This window comes from Vollenhovia emeryi, unplaced genomic scaffold, assembly GCF_000949405.1.
Source record: "Vollenhovia emeryi isolate VEMERY1.0 unplaced genomic scaffold, V.emery_V1.0 DF939172.1, whole genome shotgun sequence".
NCBI lineage: Eukaryota > Metazoa > Arthropoda > Insecta > Hymenoptera > Formicidae > Vollenhovia > Vollenhovia emeryi.
The window spans coordinates 522,437-538,197 of NW_011967194.1; the positions used below are offsets into that span (position 1 = coordinate 522,437).

General features: G+C 40.6%; 3 protein-coding genes across 6 annotated transcripts; 1 reads left to right on the plus strand and 2 right to left on the minus strand.

The window, feature by feature from the left end:
• Nucleotides 1-1,980: 1,980 nt before the first annotated feature.
• LOC105563700 (RNA polymerase II subunit A C-terminal domain phosphatase SSU72) lies at nt 1,981-3,771 on the plus strand. Of its 2 annotated transcripts, XM_012015512.1 has the most exons (5): nt 1,994-2,059; nt 2,248-2,387; nt 2,655-2,798; nt 2,941-3,199; nt 3,278-3,771. In XM_012015512.1, exons 2-5 carry the CDS (start codon nt 2,305-2,307, stop codon nt 3,377-3,379), a joined length of 588 nt encoding a protein of 195 aa, XP_011870902.1. In that variant the 5' UTR covers nt 1,994-2,059; nt 2,248-2,304; the 3' UTR covers nt 3,380-3,771. The 2 variants fall into 2 exon arrangements, with proteins under 2 accessions (XP_011870903.1, XP_011870902.1); XM_012015513.1 differs by having other exon boundaries at nt 1,981-2,387; nt 2,941-3,163.
• On the minus strand, nt 3,766-6,399 carry LOC105563699 (large subunit GTPase 1 homolog). Its single transcript, XM_012015511.1, has 4 exons — nt 6,183-6,399; nt 4,707-6,084; nt 4,260-4,560; nt 3,766-4,090 (listed from the first exon to the last, which is right to left on the minus strand). Exons 1-4 carry the CDS (start codon nt 6,285-6,287, stop codon nt 3,943-3,945), a joined length of 1,932 nt encoding a protein of 643 aa, XP_011870901.1. The 5' UTR covers nt 6,288-6,399; the 3' UTR covers nt 3,766-3,942.
• Nucleotides 6,400-7,248: 849 nt separating this feature from the next.
• Nucleotides 7,249-15,316, minus strand: LOC105563701 (pre-mRNA 3' end processing protein WDR33). 3 transcript variants are annotated; one of them, XM_012015514.1, is made up of 9 exons: nt 14,831-15,316; nt 13,940-14,402; nt 13,591-13,860; nt 13,176-13,327; nt 10,829-10,926; nt 10,217-10,577; nt 9,889-10,100; nt 9,458-9,793; nt 7,249-9,383 (listed from the first exon to the last, which is right to left on the minus strand). In XM_012015514.1, exons 2-9 carry the CDS (start codon nt 14,261-14,263, stop codon nt 7,954-7,956), a joined length of 3,183 nt encoding a protein of 1,060 aa, XP_011870904.1. In that variant the 5' UTR covers nt 14,264-14,402; nt 14,831-15,316; the 3' UTR covers nt 7,249-7,953. The 3 variants fall into 3 exon arrangements, with proteins under 3 accessions (XP_011870904.1, XP_011870905.1, XP_011870906.1); XM_012015515.1 differs by lacking the exon at nt 14,831-15,316 and adding an exon at nt 14,549-14,788; XM_012015516.1 differs by lacking the exons at nt 13,940-14,402; nt 14,831-15,316 and having other exon boundaries at nt 13,739-13,816.
• Nucleotides 15,317-15,761: the final 445 nt, after the last annotated feature.

Here is a 15,761-nt window from a genome sequence, read left to right on the forward strand (position 1 = left end):
TGAAAGCGCGATTACTCGCCTTCGATAGACGAAATATATATTAAAATCAACATGAAATTATACTGTAATCTATCCATTTCTGGTAACGAATTTACAAAATGTTTCAATCTACGATCTACACCCTCAGAAAGGATTTCTGTTACCGGGACAAGAAATATTCTTGACGCATTTATATGTATTTCTCACAATCTCATTTAGTATAAAAATAAGACAATATCGAAATAAAATCAATAATTCCTATTCTCCTCTAGCGAATTAAAAAAGATTGACTAATTATATCGAGACAAGAGTAACTTATATGTATAAACGTAAGTTTATGTATTCTTGCATTTAGAATAAATTTTCCCTCCATCTTACAACGCACGAAGTTGGCACCACGATATTCGACAAAAGACGACACTCATTTTATTCTAGATTTTAGAATTTTTCGTTTATGATTAAAATATTCCTTTCTCCATAATAAATATGATCGGCGCTATATCGATCATATTTTATGATACATTGAAGTGTAATAGCATTGGATCAAAAAATTTTTTCTGTGGGTGTACATTCTACGTTCTACGTTCTACGATCTACGATCTATGATCTAGATGTAGATTCGTTACCTATAAATACAAAAACTTCTCACTCACCGACCTGACGCGCAGCAGCGGAGTTACGTATGTTGATTCTGTAACATAAAAGTAGAGAATTCATTAAAGCCAATGCTCAAGGGAGCTAATATTGAAAGATATAAGTTAGTCTTGTGCGTGTCAAACTTTATTCGGTAAAATTCTTTAATGATCAATGCGCGAAAAATTTTCCGCGAAAGATCTTTGTAAAATGTCAAATTACTTCTTGCTCTCTAATTATTATCTCGAAATTATGGAATTATGAAACAAACATCTCGACAGAACCGGAAAGATATTAATTTTAAACAAGATAAAGAACAACATTTACCTTAAAGTTGCTCCGCCGGTGCCTGATGCCGTTTCCTGGCCTCCTCCTCCTCTCAGGTTGTCTTCTGGCACACTCGGCGAAAACACAAAACACAAACGTCGTTCGCGCGATTTTACACTCCCGTTCGTGAAGCCCGTTTGAAAGTATTCCGTTCCGTCAAGTTCGCCTCCACTTCGAGTCGAGTGTGGCCATCGACAGAAACAGGCATTTAACGAATACACATTCAAACGGGCTTCGAAAAGTCTTCAATTCGATAATTAAACGGCACTCCCGAACGCGACGCGACGAACCGCCGTGCGCGGTTGCGATTCGTCGGGCGACTTCAAATTGTGCGCGATATTCGTCTCGACGAACCAACGCAGAGATCAACGAGATCGCGAAACGCGACAATTACTCAAACGCGATTAACAGCTCTCGTAGGAGACGATCGCGTCGCGTACGAGACGATCTAGAGTCCCGCAGGAAATAATCGCGTTGCGGGAAGCGGCACGAAGACGCGCGGAACGTCCGCCCCGCTCGACTGACTCGCGCCGAATGACACGGAACAATAGACTGTTTTCGAGCGAGGTGTTTTTGCGGCGCTACGTCATTTCTCGGAATCCGCGCTCGGTGTTCGACCGATCGTTGTTTACTTGCGGCGCTACGTCATTTCTCGGAATCCGCGCTCGGTTTTCGGCCGAGGTGTTTACGACGCCGTACGCTAAGCAAAAAATTACACGCGCAACATCTCACTTTCAATTACTTTCGGACGATTGCGTCTCGATTAACCGTTTACCTCAGTTGCGTTTACTGTACGGTGTCGATGTTAATATGTTATAATTTTTGTTCGACGCATCTAAGATTATTTTAAGTACGTACATACCGGATCGTCGCATGGAATCTAACCGTAGCGCGGGACGCGACCAAAATCATGCAAATGCGTAACCCACTTGGCGGGAATTAAGTGGTCACTGGCTACGTAGTTCGCGCCCACAGATGGCGTATCTCGGGCTTGTTACTTCTCTGGTTCATAGATGTCACTGAAGCGTCTTTATCGACGGAGCCAAGAAATCCCGAAAGCTCATGGGTCGTGATATTCGTGACACCGTTCCCGGATTTTCCGTCATCGCGTCGAATTCCCGTTAGAGAAATTTCCTTTCGCCGTGGAGGACGATTAACGTTCGCACAGCTCGGACAGCACTACGCCTCCATTACGCTCCATTAGATTTAGATAAAGAAAAATACATTATAAACGCATAAAAGATTGTCAGATGTATCCTTCGTAACTTTCTCAACTTAACCTTCAAACGTGAAATTCTCTTTGGTTAGGCGATTACACCAATTTTCTATCACGGCTCTTTCACGGTCGATAGAACGCGCGGAAGGATGCCGGCGCCAAATTCCATCAGCGTAGCCGTAATATGTTCCAGTAATATGAATAGAAGCATGGAGGCTCATGCTTTTTTGAGGTAATCGCTCGTTCGTTCCACTCGCGGCGGTTAACCTGTTGAAACGGCAATTGAATAATTGGCACATATTAATTGTCCGATTACAGCCTCTACCTTACACAATTTCCGACGTTTGCATTCTCTTGTAAAATTGTGAGATCTGTAATGAAATTTTTCTTTGCAAGAGTTTGCAGGAAATTGCAGTATTTAATAAGCTTCATTGAAATAAGACCCGTAAAGTATGGTAAACTTTGGCGGAATATTCATTTCAAATTATGATTGTTTCAGCAAAAAGGGATTTAATGTGAAATCATTTGGAACTGGCGACAAGGTCAAACTACCCGGCACTGCACCAGACCGCCCTAATATCTACGACTTTGGAACTTCGTACGACGAAATTTACAATGATCTGTTGATGAAAGACAAGCAATAGTATCCTTTGACACACCTGATATTTCAAATATTAATGTATCTTGAAAGTTTCTATTATTAAGCTGAATGTAATCTAAATAAAAAGTAGGTTCTCTCTGTAATACCATCTTCTATACTAATTGTTCCTTAACAATTAGTATAGTTATACACAGAATGGTTTATTGCATATGTTGGATCGGAACCGTCGGATAAAACCTAGGCCAGAACGATTTCAATTGTCCAAGGATAAGTTTGATATTTTAATTACGTGCGAGGAACGTGTGTACGATCAAGTGATCGAATGCATGGAATCTAGAACTAAGGAAGATAATCAACCTGTGCACTTGATCAATATTGACATTCAAGATAATCATGAAGAGGCTACAGTAGGATCGTTTCTTATATGCGAACTAGTGACAGTGGTATCGCATGTTGTTTTACTTTTGGTTTTGATTGTGAAAGTAATTCCAATTTCTAATGTGCAAATTTTTCTATTTTAGTTGGCGAATAGCGAAGACCTAGACAATGATATAGATGAACTACTCCACGACTTTGAATCTAAGTTTGCAAGAACAATATTGCATACTGTGTTATTTTACTGAAAATCCGTCGCCGATGAAAAATCATGAGGGAGCTGGTGTTTATCAAACTTGAAAATTATTTATAACGAAAGTTAAAGTTATTATGTATTATTTACTGCACACACACAAACACAGACATATGTATCTATATGTATGTATGTACGTATGTATATTCATCCACCGAATCATGTGGACTGAATTTTGACTCGAACGGAGAAATCCACTTGTGCTTCCTACTTAACGATTATTCCCATGGAATCTAACTAATATGGTCCATTGTTGAAGTTGATATTCTAGTTGATTATGAGATTCACATCGCATCATGATTAAACAGAATGTAGAATGATATAAAACTTTAGATACAAAACAAAGATATTGGGAATGAAATATAATAAATGCGGAGGGTATAAAGTGTAAGATACTATAATATTTTAGCGTATATGTACTTGTACACGTGTCATTCACGATTACAATTGAATATAAATCTGCAATATACATGTTTGTACATCTATACATGCAGTATAGCTGTTATAAAGTCAATAGCTTGAGAAAATGCAAAATTATACTTTTCGCACATCTTTTACTCAGTGTTGGTCAAGATGAGCGTATAATCTTCGAGTCTTCTCACGTTTCTTCTTGTTAACGTGCTTGTTTATTGTTTTCCAAGGTTTCTTGATTTCATCAGAATGACCATCGATTGATTCTGTCAAATTAACCGCTGGTCTCGCGTGCCTGAAAATTAAGTGTACCACTCGAATGAATTTTATACATATAATGTGTATATATATATTTCGATCATGTACGACAAAAAGTCATCCGAATATTAGAATTGAAACACATTTCAATAGATCTTATAATTATTGTCGCGACTGTTTAAATAAAGCCAACATTTTGACATTACGTTGTAGAATATTGCAGCGCAGGTCCACGAATCTTTTTCACATGTACATCCTGGAAGAACTTGCGGTCCACGTCGTCGATTGTTACCTGACATCCCTGGTTTGCGCGAACTGTTCGGGGTGGCACGTGTCTGTTGGCAGATATATTGCGACGTCGTGGCGGAAACGTATGGAAACGCTCTTGCTCGAATGTTGGTGGAGCAACGCAGTATCGCAATTTACCGATAACGAAATCCTTTAAAATGTATCTGGCTGAACGTGAATTATCCGGCTGACCATTCTGCGTCATAAAACCTCTATTGTCTGCAAAGAAATGTACATTATAATTATTATAATGTAAACATAAAAGTAATTTATATATATTGCACATGATATAAATACACACGGAGCATCGTACAGCTCTTAAATTTTAATTTTAGTACGTTTGGCCACATGATCGACATACGTACAACCATGTGCGTTTAAAAGTTGCTCCGCGGTTGGTGCACGATTCGAATCTTGTCCCTCGGGTGATGTAGGTAACATGAAGCCATACAGGTCCTCTAGAATATGCCTAGGTATCAATGTAGCCAATAACGTAATTGCAGGCACATGGTCTCGCATCTGATCAATTGGCAGTATGCCATTCAAGATCATCTCTGCTTTTGTAGAAATAAAGCTCGGCATCACCAAGCCTGGGCAATCGCACAATAGTAAATCCTTGTCTAAATACAGCGTTTGAAAATGCTTGGTTTTGCCCGGCGTGGCAGACACTGAAACTTTCTTGTCCATGAGCAAGGCATTGATAGTGGAACTTTTTCCAACGTTCGGATATCCCACCAAACCGATCGTCGTCACTCCATCCGTGTAGGTTTTACCGCCACTATAAATCATTTTAAATAACGTCACGAGATCTTCTCTATTTAACAATTTCGGCGAATTAACTATCTTCTTTGTTTCGTCTCCCAAATCTGTGTCAGAGATTTTTAAATTCTCCATCGTGCGTTGAGCTTCCTCTTGTTTATCGCTATCAACTATATGTTGTATGGGTACAGCACACGCATCGTCGTCGAGACAATCCTCCGCGGTTTCGTATTCAGATTCCGATTCCCGCTCATCAGTACTATATTCATCTTTCTTATCCAAATGATGGTTATCACTTTTGTCTATCGATTTCGCTTCATCGCCGTCCTCTTCTTCAATCGGCTGTTTTTCTGCCGCTAGCGTAGCGGAGAAAAAAGCCACCTGTACATTGATATCTGTAAAATATTTTGCCCACGCTTCTCTTTGCTCGTCCGTTAAGAAGTCCGCTTTATTGAGAAGAATCATGTTCAATTTGTCGGGATTAATTTCTTTAACATAACGCTCCAAGTCCTCGCAGCGAAAGAGCAGTGGATTACGTGCATCTACAATTTGTACAATCACGTCGCTGCGTTCTACCACTCTCCACAATTGTCGCCAGAATTGTAAATTCCTCTCGTAAGGTGTCAATATCAAACCCTGGGCTTCTTGCAACGTAGCTAAATGGCGCCTCCATTCCAAGAACGCCTCTTTCTCAAGAGTGTGCAATTCCTGAGCATTTGTACAACTGTTCCATTCCGGCCTTCTAGGTATCTTAACAAGGCTCTTGCATCTCTCTTGCATCTCTAACACTCTCTCCTTTTCACTCTTGGAGAGCAAGCCGCCACTGCTGGCATTCACAAACTTAATATTTAACTTTTCCGCATGAAACTCTGTCCCCGCGAGTTCGGCGGTCGATAGAAACTCTTGGAACGAGCTCTCCTCTGTAACAGATTGCAAGTTGAGTCGACCCCAATCGTATCCATCGTTAATCTCTGTAGTATGAAGCTGCATAAAGAGGAGGGAAAAAGAATTGAGTAGTAACTATCTCAATGACCTATTGACAACACTCGAGTGAAGAGGTTAAAGCAAATTCATTATTTTACCATGGACGGCTCGTTGATGATCCTTTTAACTTTCCTAGATCCAAATCGATCTCTGATTAAAGATTTTCCCAAGTTACCGTCTCTTCCTTTGCCCTTTTTACCCATGGTCTCTAATCTAGATAATCTCTCTCTTTTGTGAAAACAGCATGTGACTCCGGGGCCTGTTGCCACAATTTACAGAGGTTACGTTTTGGAAAACGTAACCTCAAACGGGGAAGCGGCAAGTTGACCGATGCGCTAGATACAATAAAATGGAAAGTCTCGCCTCTCTCTCAATTATTATTAAAAAAATGAAAGCCATTTATTGATAATTAATAAATAACGCAAAGTGTGTATATCCCTTGAAATAAATCGATGGATATATCGTATTACAATTCATCTTGTTCCTCTAACGTAATTCATAAATCGAAATTCAAATTTCGATGAAATTCATACACGAGGAAATGTTTCTTATCCCTATATGTGCAACTATAAAAACGAGAGCCTATTTATAGTATGAAACATTGAACTCGTTGAATAATCATCGTCATCATCGGTTTCGATCTCTGCATCGGATGTGATCCATTTTCTTACAGAATTTCCCCCGTGATTCGATATTCGCTCAATTATTATATCTGCGTATTATACAAGATCAAAGGAAACCGATATAAATTCTCAATCGGGATAATTGTGACATTGGAATAATTTCCAATAAATTTTATCTAATCGTTATTTCTTAATTATAAAAATAATTATTATATAATATTTACCAGACAGCATGTGTAAAAGCGCCAAGAGAATTATTACAATTTTTTTTGTCAAATCAGTAGCGTGAAGTAAGTCTACAGTTTATAAGCATTAACTGGTCAACTTTATAGGACCGAAGCTATAAATATGAAACTTGTGAATTTGCTGACAACACCTTTGCCCCAACTTCGATTACGCCGTTTAGAAACTGTTGTGTATACATTCCCTTTCGATTCGAAATCCATAAAATGTTATTTGTTTCTTTATGTCACGGTTATCCCAGTTGAGTTGGCTCGTTTACCGTATAGTACATGCGAAAACAGGACAGAAACGAAGGATGCTTCATGTTATTCCGTTTTATTTTAATAATAGATAGACTGTTCCGGACTGACACTCTCGCACCTTTTGGACGACAAACGGCGGACACAGAGTCAATCATACATTCGTGTTCAATTTCTTTTTCGAGATTATGCATCATTCAACGCGACTAACATGTATCTGTCGAGCTCCGTGTACGGAACAAGAATCTCCTCGCAAGGCAGCTTGTGAACAGTTTCTATCGGAATAATATTCGTGTCGTCGATCTCTAATGCATTTATATTACAATTTCGCTTATCTCGAGAAAAAGCTGTTCATATCATAGCAAACTGCACCACACAAATCAACTCAATTCAGAATAAATCCAAATCTGAATCAGCGACTCGTTTTCTCTTTCTCTCACTTCTTTCTTCTTTGAAGAAGAAAAAAGTTTAATTAATTCCCTGTACAATCGATCCACGTAGAACCAGCATAGAGCGCGCCCAATCGTTAGCTCCTTATAGGCGAATCGTGAAAAAAAATGTATTTATATATTCTCCCACGTGTGTGCACGTGTCTGTGTGTGTATGTGTATGTAGACACAATACGAACATGGTTATTTTCGCACACATGAGTAAGAGTCGAGGACGCCGGCACATTATCTTATATACTGACATAAGCCAAAGTTTCACTCAACGGGCCATGCAAGACCGTACGAGATACACGCACATTGTTCTGAGGAATCTCTTCAATAATTGTCCCTTCCTCTACCTCCTCTCGACTGATCGTTGTCACGTCCTCTACCGCGATTACTAAAGCCACTCCTGCCGATATTGTCGCCACCGCCACGGCTCATGCCGCGACTGGGGCCGTTCTTGCCAAAGTTGCCAAAGCTGGAGTTGAAGCTATTCAACTGACCTTGGGGATTTTGACCGCGGAAATTGGGCCCGAAGCCTGGTCGGTCGAAGTTGATCGGAGCGACGTTTGGCCCGCGGAAGCTGGGCGGCCCCTGAAAACTGTTGCCAAACGGCGGCGGGCCCTGATTCGGTCCAAATGGCAGTATCGGGCTCGGTCTAAAGTGATTCGGGCCGAAATTACCGTTGGGCGGTGGCCGAAAGTTGGGCCCGAAACCACCGGGCGGCGGTCCATTGGGACCAAAACCCGAGTGTATACTCGGATGGTGCGGCATCATATGCGGTGGCATCGGACCATCTATGCCGGGCATACCGGGATGCGGTTTGCCCTGCATGCCAGGATGCTGCGACATGTTGGGATGCGGCACTAGGCTCGGTATCGGCGGCGGCATATTGGGATTAATATTTTGCATGTTGTGATGATTGGACAGATGAGGCATGCCGATCATATGACCGTGTATACTGTTACCCATACCGCCAGGACCCATCGCTATGCCATTGTCACGCTTGTCGAAACTGTTGCCGGCGAACGTGCCGTCCAATTTGCCACGTGAGCCGTCGACTTTCTCGTCGTCCCAACGGCCACCGTGCTCCCGCTCGTCGTAATCGTCATCATCGTCATCATCCAGAGACTTGGACAACAGAAAACCACCGATGTTGCGAAAGTCCTTGTCCGCGAAACTGTTGCTGCGCAAATCGTAGTCGTTGCGTGAACCAGGTCTGCCAGGACCAGCGGATATGTTGAATCTGAGATCCTCGTCACCACGACTGCCACTCCTCGTTGGATCAATGTGAAGGCCGCTCCTCCTGTGATGATCCTCGTCCTGGCCACTGTGGAAGGAATTGCTGTCCGCGGCGAGAAGATTCGGTTTGCCAATGCCAAACCTCAGATCGGTGTCGCTGGATTGCGAGTCCTCTGTAATCACGCCTCCAAAGACCGGCTGGTGCATCTTGGATATGCGATCGCTAGCTCCGCCGTCGCTCCAGCCGATCAACTGATCAAACTTGCGTTTGCCGCCGCGATTCAGCGATTTCAACAGCTCCGGATTCTGTGCGAATTTAGAGCTGGGCAAGGGCGGCGGCAAATCTACGTCGGGCACTTTGGAATAATCGATCTCGCCGTCATCCTGCAGATACTCCTCGGCCTCGTCCACGTTATCCGGTGGACCCACCACATCCCGTAATTCTTCTATTTCACCGGAGAATACCAACTTATTTATGGCATCGGTCCCTTTACTGATCGCTTCTGCCAGTTTGGAGCCAGCTGAAAGATACGAATGAGTTTAAAATAACCGCCTAACACTGATTGCATCTATTTTACCCAAGTGTGCAGCTCACCTTCCACGGGAATCATTTTCCCATACAATATAATAGCGTTGGGCGTAACTTCGTTCAATGGTACAGCGCCCGGCGTTGTCTCTATTAATTGATTGACGAATGCATTAAGTGCTTCAACCTGCTCAATATCCTCGGCTTCCATTTCGTTCCACTGCGCTTGGAAATTTCGCGGTATCGGTTTGCTATACGGAACTTTCTTGTTGGCGAATTTCTTGCTCTCATCCACCGCATGATCTAAATCAAGACCCGGAATTCCGCCGTTTTTGTCCTCGGATTCACAGTCTGCGTTGATTCTATCCTCTGGTCCCATACCCGGTATCACCGCTGCTTCATCAGCTAGAGAAAATGAGAGAGAATATTCTCGAGTATTATAGTAGACTTTATATCATTTTATATAGAGGGTTGAAATAACGTTGTGAAACATTCCATACCAATTTCATGATCATCGATACCGGCCGAACCTGCCGGTAATGTATTGAGATTGTACTTGTCCCTCATCAAATCTCCCGGTCTGTTACGCGTCCAAAACTTTGATGTGTGATCGTTACTGCCAGAACACAAAATATGTCCCAGTGGATGCCAAGCTAGTGTCCAAACTATGCTATCGTGAGCCTGTTCTATCGCCCCCACTTCCTTGTCCGCTCTGAAATTCAAAAGTTATCCAAGTCATTGCAATGTCAATTCAATTCAAGAAAAATACTAACAGCGATTATATAAATTACCATCGGATCGTAATCAGGTGAAAACGACGATACATACCCAACGTGCCAGAAGAGTATGGCGCCGTCACTGCCTCCGCTACAGAAAAGTCCTTCGTGGCTTGGATGCCAAGCGACGCTAGACGCCTCTTTCTTATGGCCACGGAAAGTCTGAACTTCTTGACTAAGATTCCTGAGATCGAAAAGTTTTAAGAGATGATCTCTCGATGCAGTGACCAACCAGTTACCGTTTTCATTCCATTTCACATCCATCACGGTCGACTTGTGCGCATGTAGAGTCGCCAGAGATTGCCCAGTCTTCGGATCCCAAAGTTTCACTGGCTGCTGATTGTCTTTACTGCCAGAAATGACTAGACTCTTTTGTGGATGCCAATGCACGCACTTGACATCAGCACCGTGACCTGTGGAAAGAATACTATAAAATGCTATATACAATACTAACTAAATACACACAATATACTTGTATAAAATATAAGAACATATATGATAAAGATAGTAACATATATGATAAATATATAATTTGTGAAAGGAATAATAGTATAATTTATAAAAATGTGTGCCAAAACCAAGCTATTTAAATGATAGAATAAACGAAGATGATGAATTTAATAGAAAAATACGTTAATAAATTAAATGAAAGATTTATATATACCCCTGAGAATTCGTTCCTCGTGACAGCGAAGAAAGTCCCAAATTCTGACAGTCCCGTCATCACTGCAGGTTGCCAATTTGTGATCCGTTGGGCTGAAACTACCCGCCCAAAAAAAAGTTATATTTGAACAATGCGTTATCATATATGAAATTGATCAAAAATTGTATTAATATTTGCCGACGTTTATAACGAAAAATCATAAATAAGCTTATCAAATGGTTCGCGGGATACTAAACAAGTATTGACCGTTTATGAGAATACAACATTGTAACGTATCGCAAATTTATATCATCAATTTTAGAAGCAAAAGATGAAATAATATTGTAGCTTAATACCTTGAAATGGCTGTTGTCGTATTTGTGAATTTTTATTGAAATTGATTTTACAAAAAATTAATTTTGTTATAGCAAAGTGAAGAAAGACCTAATAAGAAAGACTGGTAATGTAGTTATCGTATATTGTGAAGAAATGATGTAAAAAGCATGATACATCTTACGGACATTGTTACAATATGCTCGCTGGTCTTTTGAGTCAAACATTGAATTGCCTACATTTATTACTGATTCCTCCATTATTTTTATTACAACTACCACATGCAATGCTGACATAGATGTATGTATGTAAAAGAAACAAAAAGTAGAAAATTATAATTTCTTTATTTAAATTGTAGCTATACAGATGCATAATTTGAAGACAAATCTTCCCCAATTTCCTCTAAGTGCATTGAACGTAATATATCTCAAATCACGATAAGAAATTAATGTTCGATAGGTGTAAATTATAATTAAATGTATATCAAGTTGTCATTTTATAGTTTGCTTCCCTTTGATGATTCTCCCTGTGTTTGTTGCAGATATTGAAAGCAATATACGCGTGGAGAGGCAGGAAAGAAATACCAGCAAACGTGTACACAGAGCAGTACACACATGTGAGTAAAGTATATTCCCGAATTGTAACTTAAAACGGAGCAAACGTATAATAAAGAACATATAGCCGAACCTTATGAATACGTCATTGTGAGGAATAGACAGAGATCAGTAATAAAAAAGGAATCTTTATATGTATAGATATATATATATTGTAAATAAACAAAAAACCATCCGCGACAGTCATATCTGGCACTCAAGTAAAAACCCATTACTTGTCAAACAGCGAAGCAGTTTCATCTTGATAAAACGAAGATTGATTTTTGATGCCACATGACCACCGAGTGATGTATCAAGAGCAACATTTTTCAAAATTTTACGTTTTTATTACACAAAAAAATGTCCGAAGTGTACATGAATTATGTCTTATATTTGTCTGTTACACTCTCCCTCTCTCTCTCTCACTCTCTCGCGCTCTCACTCTCACTCTCGCTCTCGCTCTCTCTCGTCTGCGAAAGGGCACAAGTGACACATAAAACTAAAGATAAAATATTTTATTTTCATAGCCATGCAATAATTATGTCTTTATTTAAACTTTATTGAAACTTAAATGATATAAAGAAGGACACAGGATATTTCATCTTTTTATTTATCATTATATGGGAATCTCGACTAGGTATTGCCATATGTATATATATATTTTTTCTTTTATTCATCTAAAGCATACATCTTTGCCGAATAAATAATCTAGCCACATAAATAGCTTAAAACGAGAGCCATAAGGACCTAATAGCATTATAATAACTTAATTAAAATTTGTGCCACTTTGATGTGTAATGAGCGCATTATCGATATGGAGTAGTTAGTTAATCGAGAGTTAGGTCCCCAGGACTCTACAGATACAAATCATAAATTGTATTGTCGATACGCGAATATACTGTACGCAAAAAATTTACACTGTCCTTGTGTATTAATTTTTATGTCGCGATAAAAAATGGGGTAAAAATATTTACTTATTATTTTGCAAATTGAATTCAGATGACTTAAAAAATATAAACAATATTAAGAGAAATTTAAAACTATAATTTGCCACTATATACCGAAAGTATTTTATACGACTGGAAACTACTTTCCATTCCGAAAATCTGTTAATTCGGCAAAAGATATCAAAACTTTCTCCCACGAATTAAATTTCAAGGCATTTAACAGTTAACGTTTTTCACGAACATGGTTCATTCCATGGTGAAGTCACGACGGACGTTATATCTCATTACGTTCGATCCAATGCTTTATATCGAGACATGTTAAAAGTTCACCTGTGTACCCATACAAGAATCACTATTGCTCTGCCAGAAACGGCACAAAACCAGAAAAGGAAGAGAAGAAGAGTCACGTCCGATATCCTAACTACGGCAAGGATGGACCGATCATCGGCAACAGTGACGCAAGAGACGTAAGGACTAGTGTGGTGGATGATATACCTGAGTCCTCTAATCGCTTCTTTGTGCGCTTGAAACATCTTGACATTGTTCATGTTGCTCTGCCAATATTTCACGTAGCCCGCGTGGTCTCCTGTTACCATCCAGCTTTCATTGTGTGACCATACCATTGTCCTCACTGGGCTGTCATGTGCCTAAACAGACAAATTTATTTCAACTTGTAGTATGCGATACAACCGAAATATTTATTAAAAACTATATCCTTTACAGCAAGTTAATAAATCGACATTTTGTAGGAGCTGCTCAGAACTAGAAATTGCAATCGCAATCACAAAGTTTCACCTTTCGACATTTAATGAAATAACATTCAAAATTATTATACAAGCGTGTTAATTGTCTTGGAGACGTAATTTTCAATCAATTAATTGTAAACACAAACGCATAGCACAAAATGTACCTGCAAAATAGTTTCGAAATTGAAAGTGAGGCCATTCCACAAAGTAAATTCTCCACTCGAAGCGCCGGTGACGAGACGTCTACCCTCTGGTGTCCAAGCCATACAAAAAATTGGACAACGCATTTTATTCGTAGCCGTTTTTACGAACCTCGTGGTAACTGCATTTATTGGATTGTCAATATAACTTGGTGGAGGGAGTAAATCGGGATAATATATTACATCTGGCTGCAGCGCGCGACGATCCCTATAGTCTCGCTGCCATACTCGATTCTATAAAAAAAAAGTTAGACACGAGTTAGACGTTGAAATTGCAGTATTTCAATAAATAGTGCGACGAGAGTACACTTACTTCTAAACTTTTAATGATGGCCGAATTGTAATCAACTGTCTTTCGCATGACGGATTTCCTGAGTCTCTTTCCATCAAATTCATCTTGCAAAGTATCTTGACCCCCAGCGACAATTTTTGGGGCGTGATAAGGTCGAAACGGCTTGAAGAAACCGCGATTACTCTCTCGATGGTTTGCATACCGATGCTGATAGTTTCCCGATGTGTTTATAGTGGTTAAATTCGGCGGTGGCGCCGACAAATTTGGAGTCGTCGGTGGCGGCACAGACATGTTGGGTAAGCTTACGGCTGGCGGCGGAGTTGCAAATTGAGTATTCGCAGACATTACGATAGAGAGAGAGAATATAAATACAGGCAATTTTCAATTAAACGTTGTCCAACTTGAACGAACAACGAGGGTCAGACGTGTTTCATGACGGTAATGGACCTAACGTCGGTTGATGGCTCCATTCTGGAAGAGAATCCTGCAAAAACAAGTATTCAAAATACATTAATCTTCATCGTCGACATAAAATACACTCTAGAAACACTTCTCTTTTGAGCATAGTAAATTAACTATTGGTTAACAATTGCAATTTTTCAGCAATCTATTCTATCGAATCACAAGTACCTAGATGAAAGATCATTAGGCAATAGTAACATAATTACACATTGCATTCTTTGTTCATCTACTTATTTAATGCTTATTAAAATCGTCCCAGCTTGTAATGATTTCTGGTGAAAAAGATGCTTTCGAAAGGAGCCTGTATAGGTATTCCTCCTGCTATCCATTGACTCAAACGTAAGAATTGTATTTCTATCGATAGAAAAAGAGAGAGAAATTGCTTTTCCAATGATAATTGTAAATGAAATAGCCGATTGACGAATCGAGCGGGACAAAAAGGACACGTACACGTCACGTTACTCCATGTAGCACACGGGATAAATCCACAACGATGTCCAACGATGAAATGTAGGATTCCAAAAGTTTTCAGTCCATTATCGATCGACTGGAGTAGTCGAGCGGGATTATAGCGTCGATTCGACCAACGTTTACGAACTCAAAGTCGCCTTCTTTCCGTTGACGACGCGCGGAACGTGGAGAACGTACACACAACCACCAGTTCGGCTGCCACGCTTTCGCGGATCCTCGTATCGTCTCGAAACGCTCTCGAGCTTCGCTCGCGGCTAGACGCGGTCGATCGTAGACTAGAGACAGAGAGAAGGATAGAACGAAAGGGAGAGAGCCTTGGATGGAAACGGTGAGAGCTAGGGTCGCCAAGCCGATCGCCGCAACATCCAGCTCGAGGTGTAACAGACGAACCGCGAGACTATCGTGCGCTCGCCGCGGACGCCATTACTCTCTCGCTCTCTTGGGCGATGACATCCGCTTCGGCAGCGCGAGGCCGTGACCGTAGCCGCCACTTCCGCCGGCGCATAATTTCCGTTTTTATCACTAGGAACTCTAGGGGGAGAGAAAGTCGTGAGGTCGGAAAAGTTGTCCCAATTTTTTAATTACGAGTTTCGGAACGCAGTCTGTCGTGTGCGACGAGTGTTATAATATAAGCGTTTTCTCACGCGGATAAAAAGAAGTGGATACATACGAACAGAGAGAAACCTGAGAGCGACCACGCCATAAGGTTTACTTGGGACCGTGGCCGCCACCCAATTTCCCCTCACCGCGCTCGCTTGGGTCCCCCTCGTCCTTAATTCTACATTACGCTCCGTCCATATATTCTTACGTCCATGGTCCATGTTATAAGCATTTTCTCATGTTACGAGAGTATTTCGCGCGAGCAGACACTATAATTACGTCATTGATTGAACGAAATCCAATAGGAGAA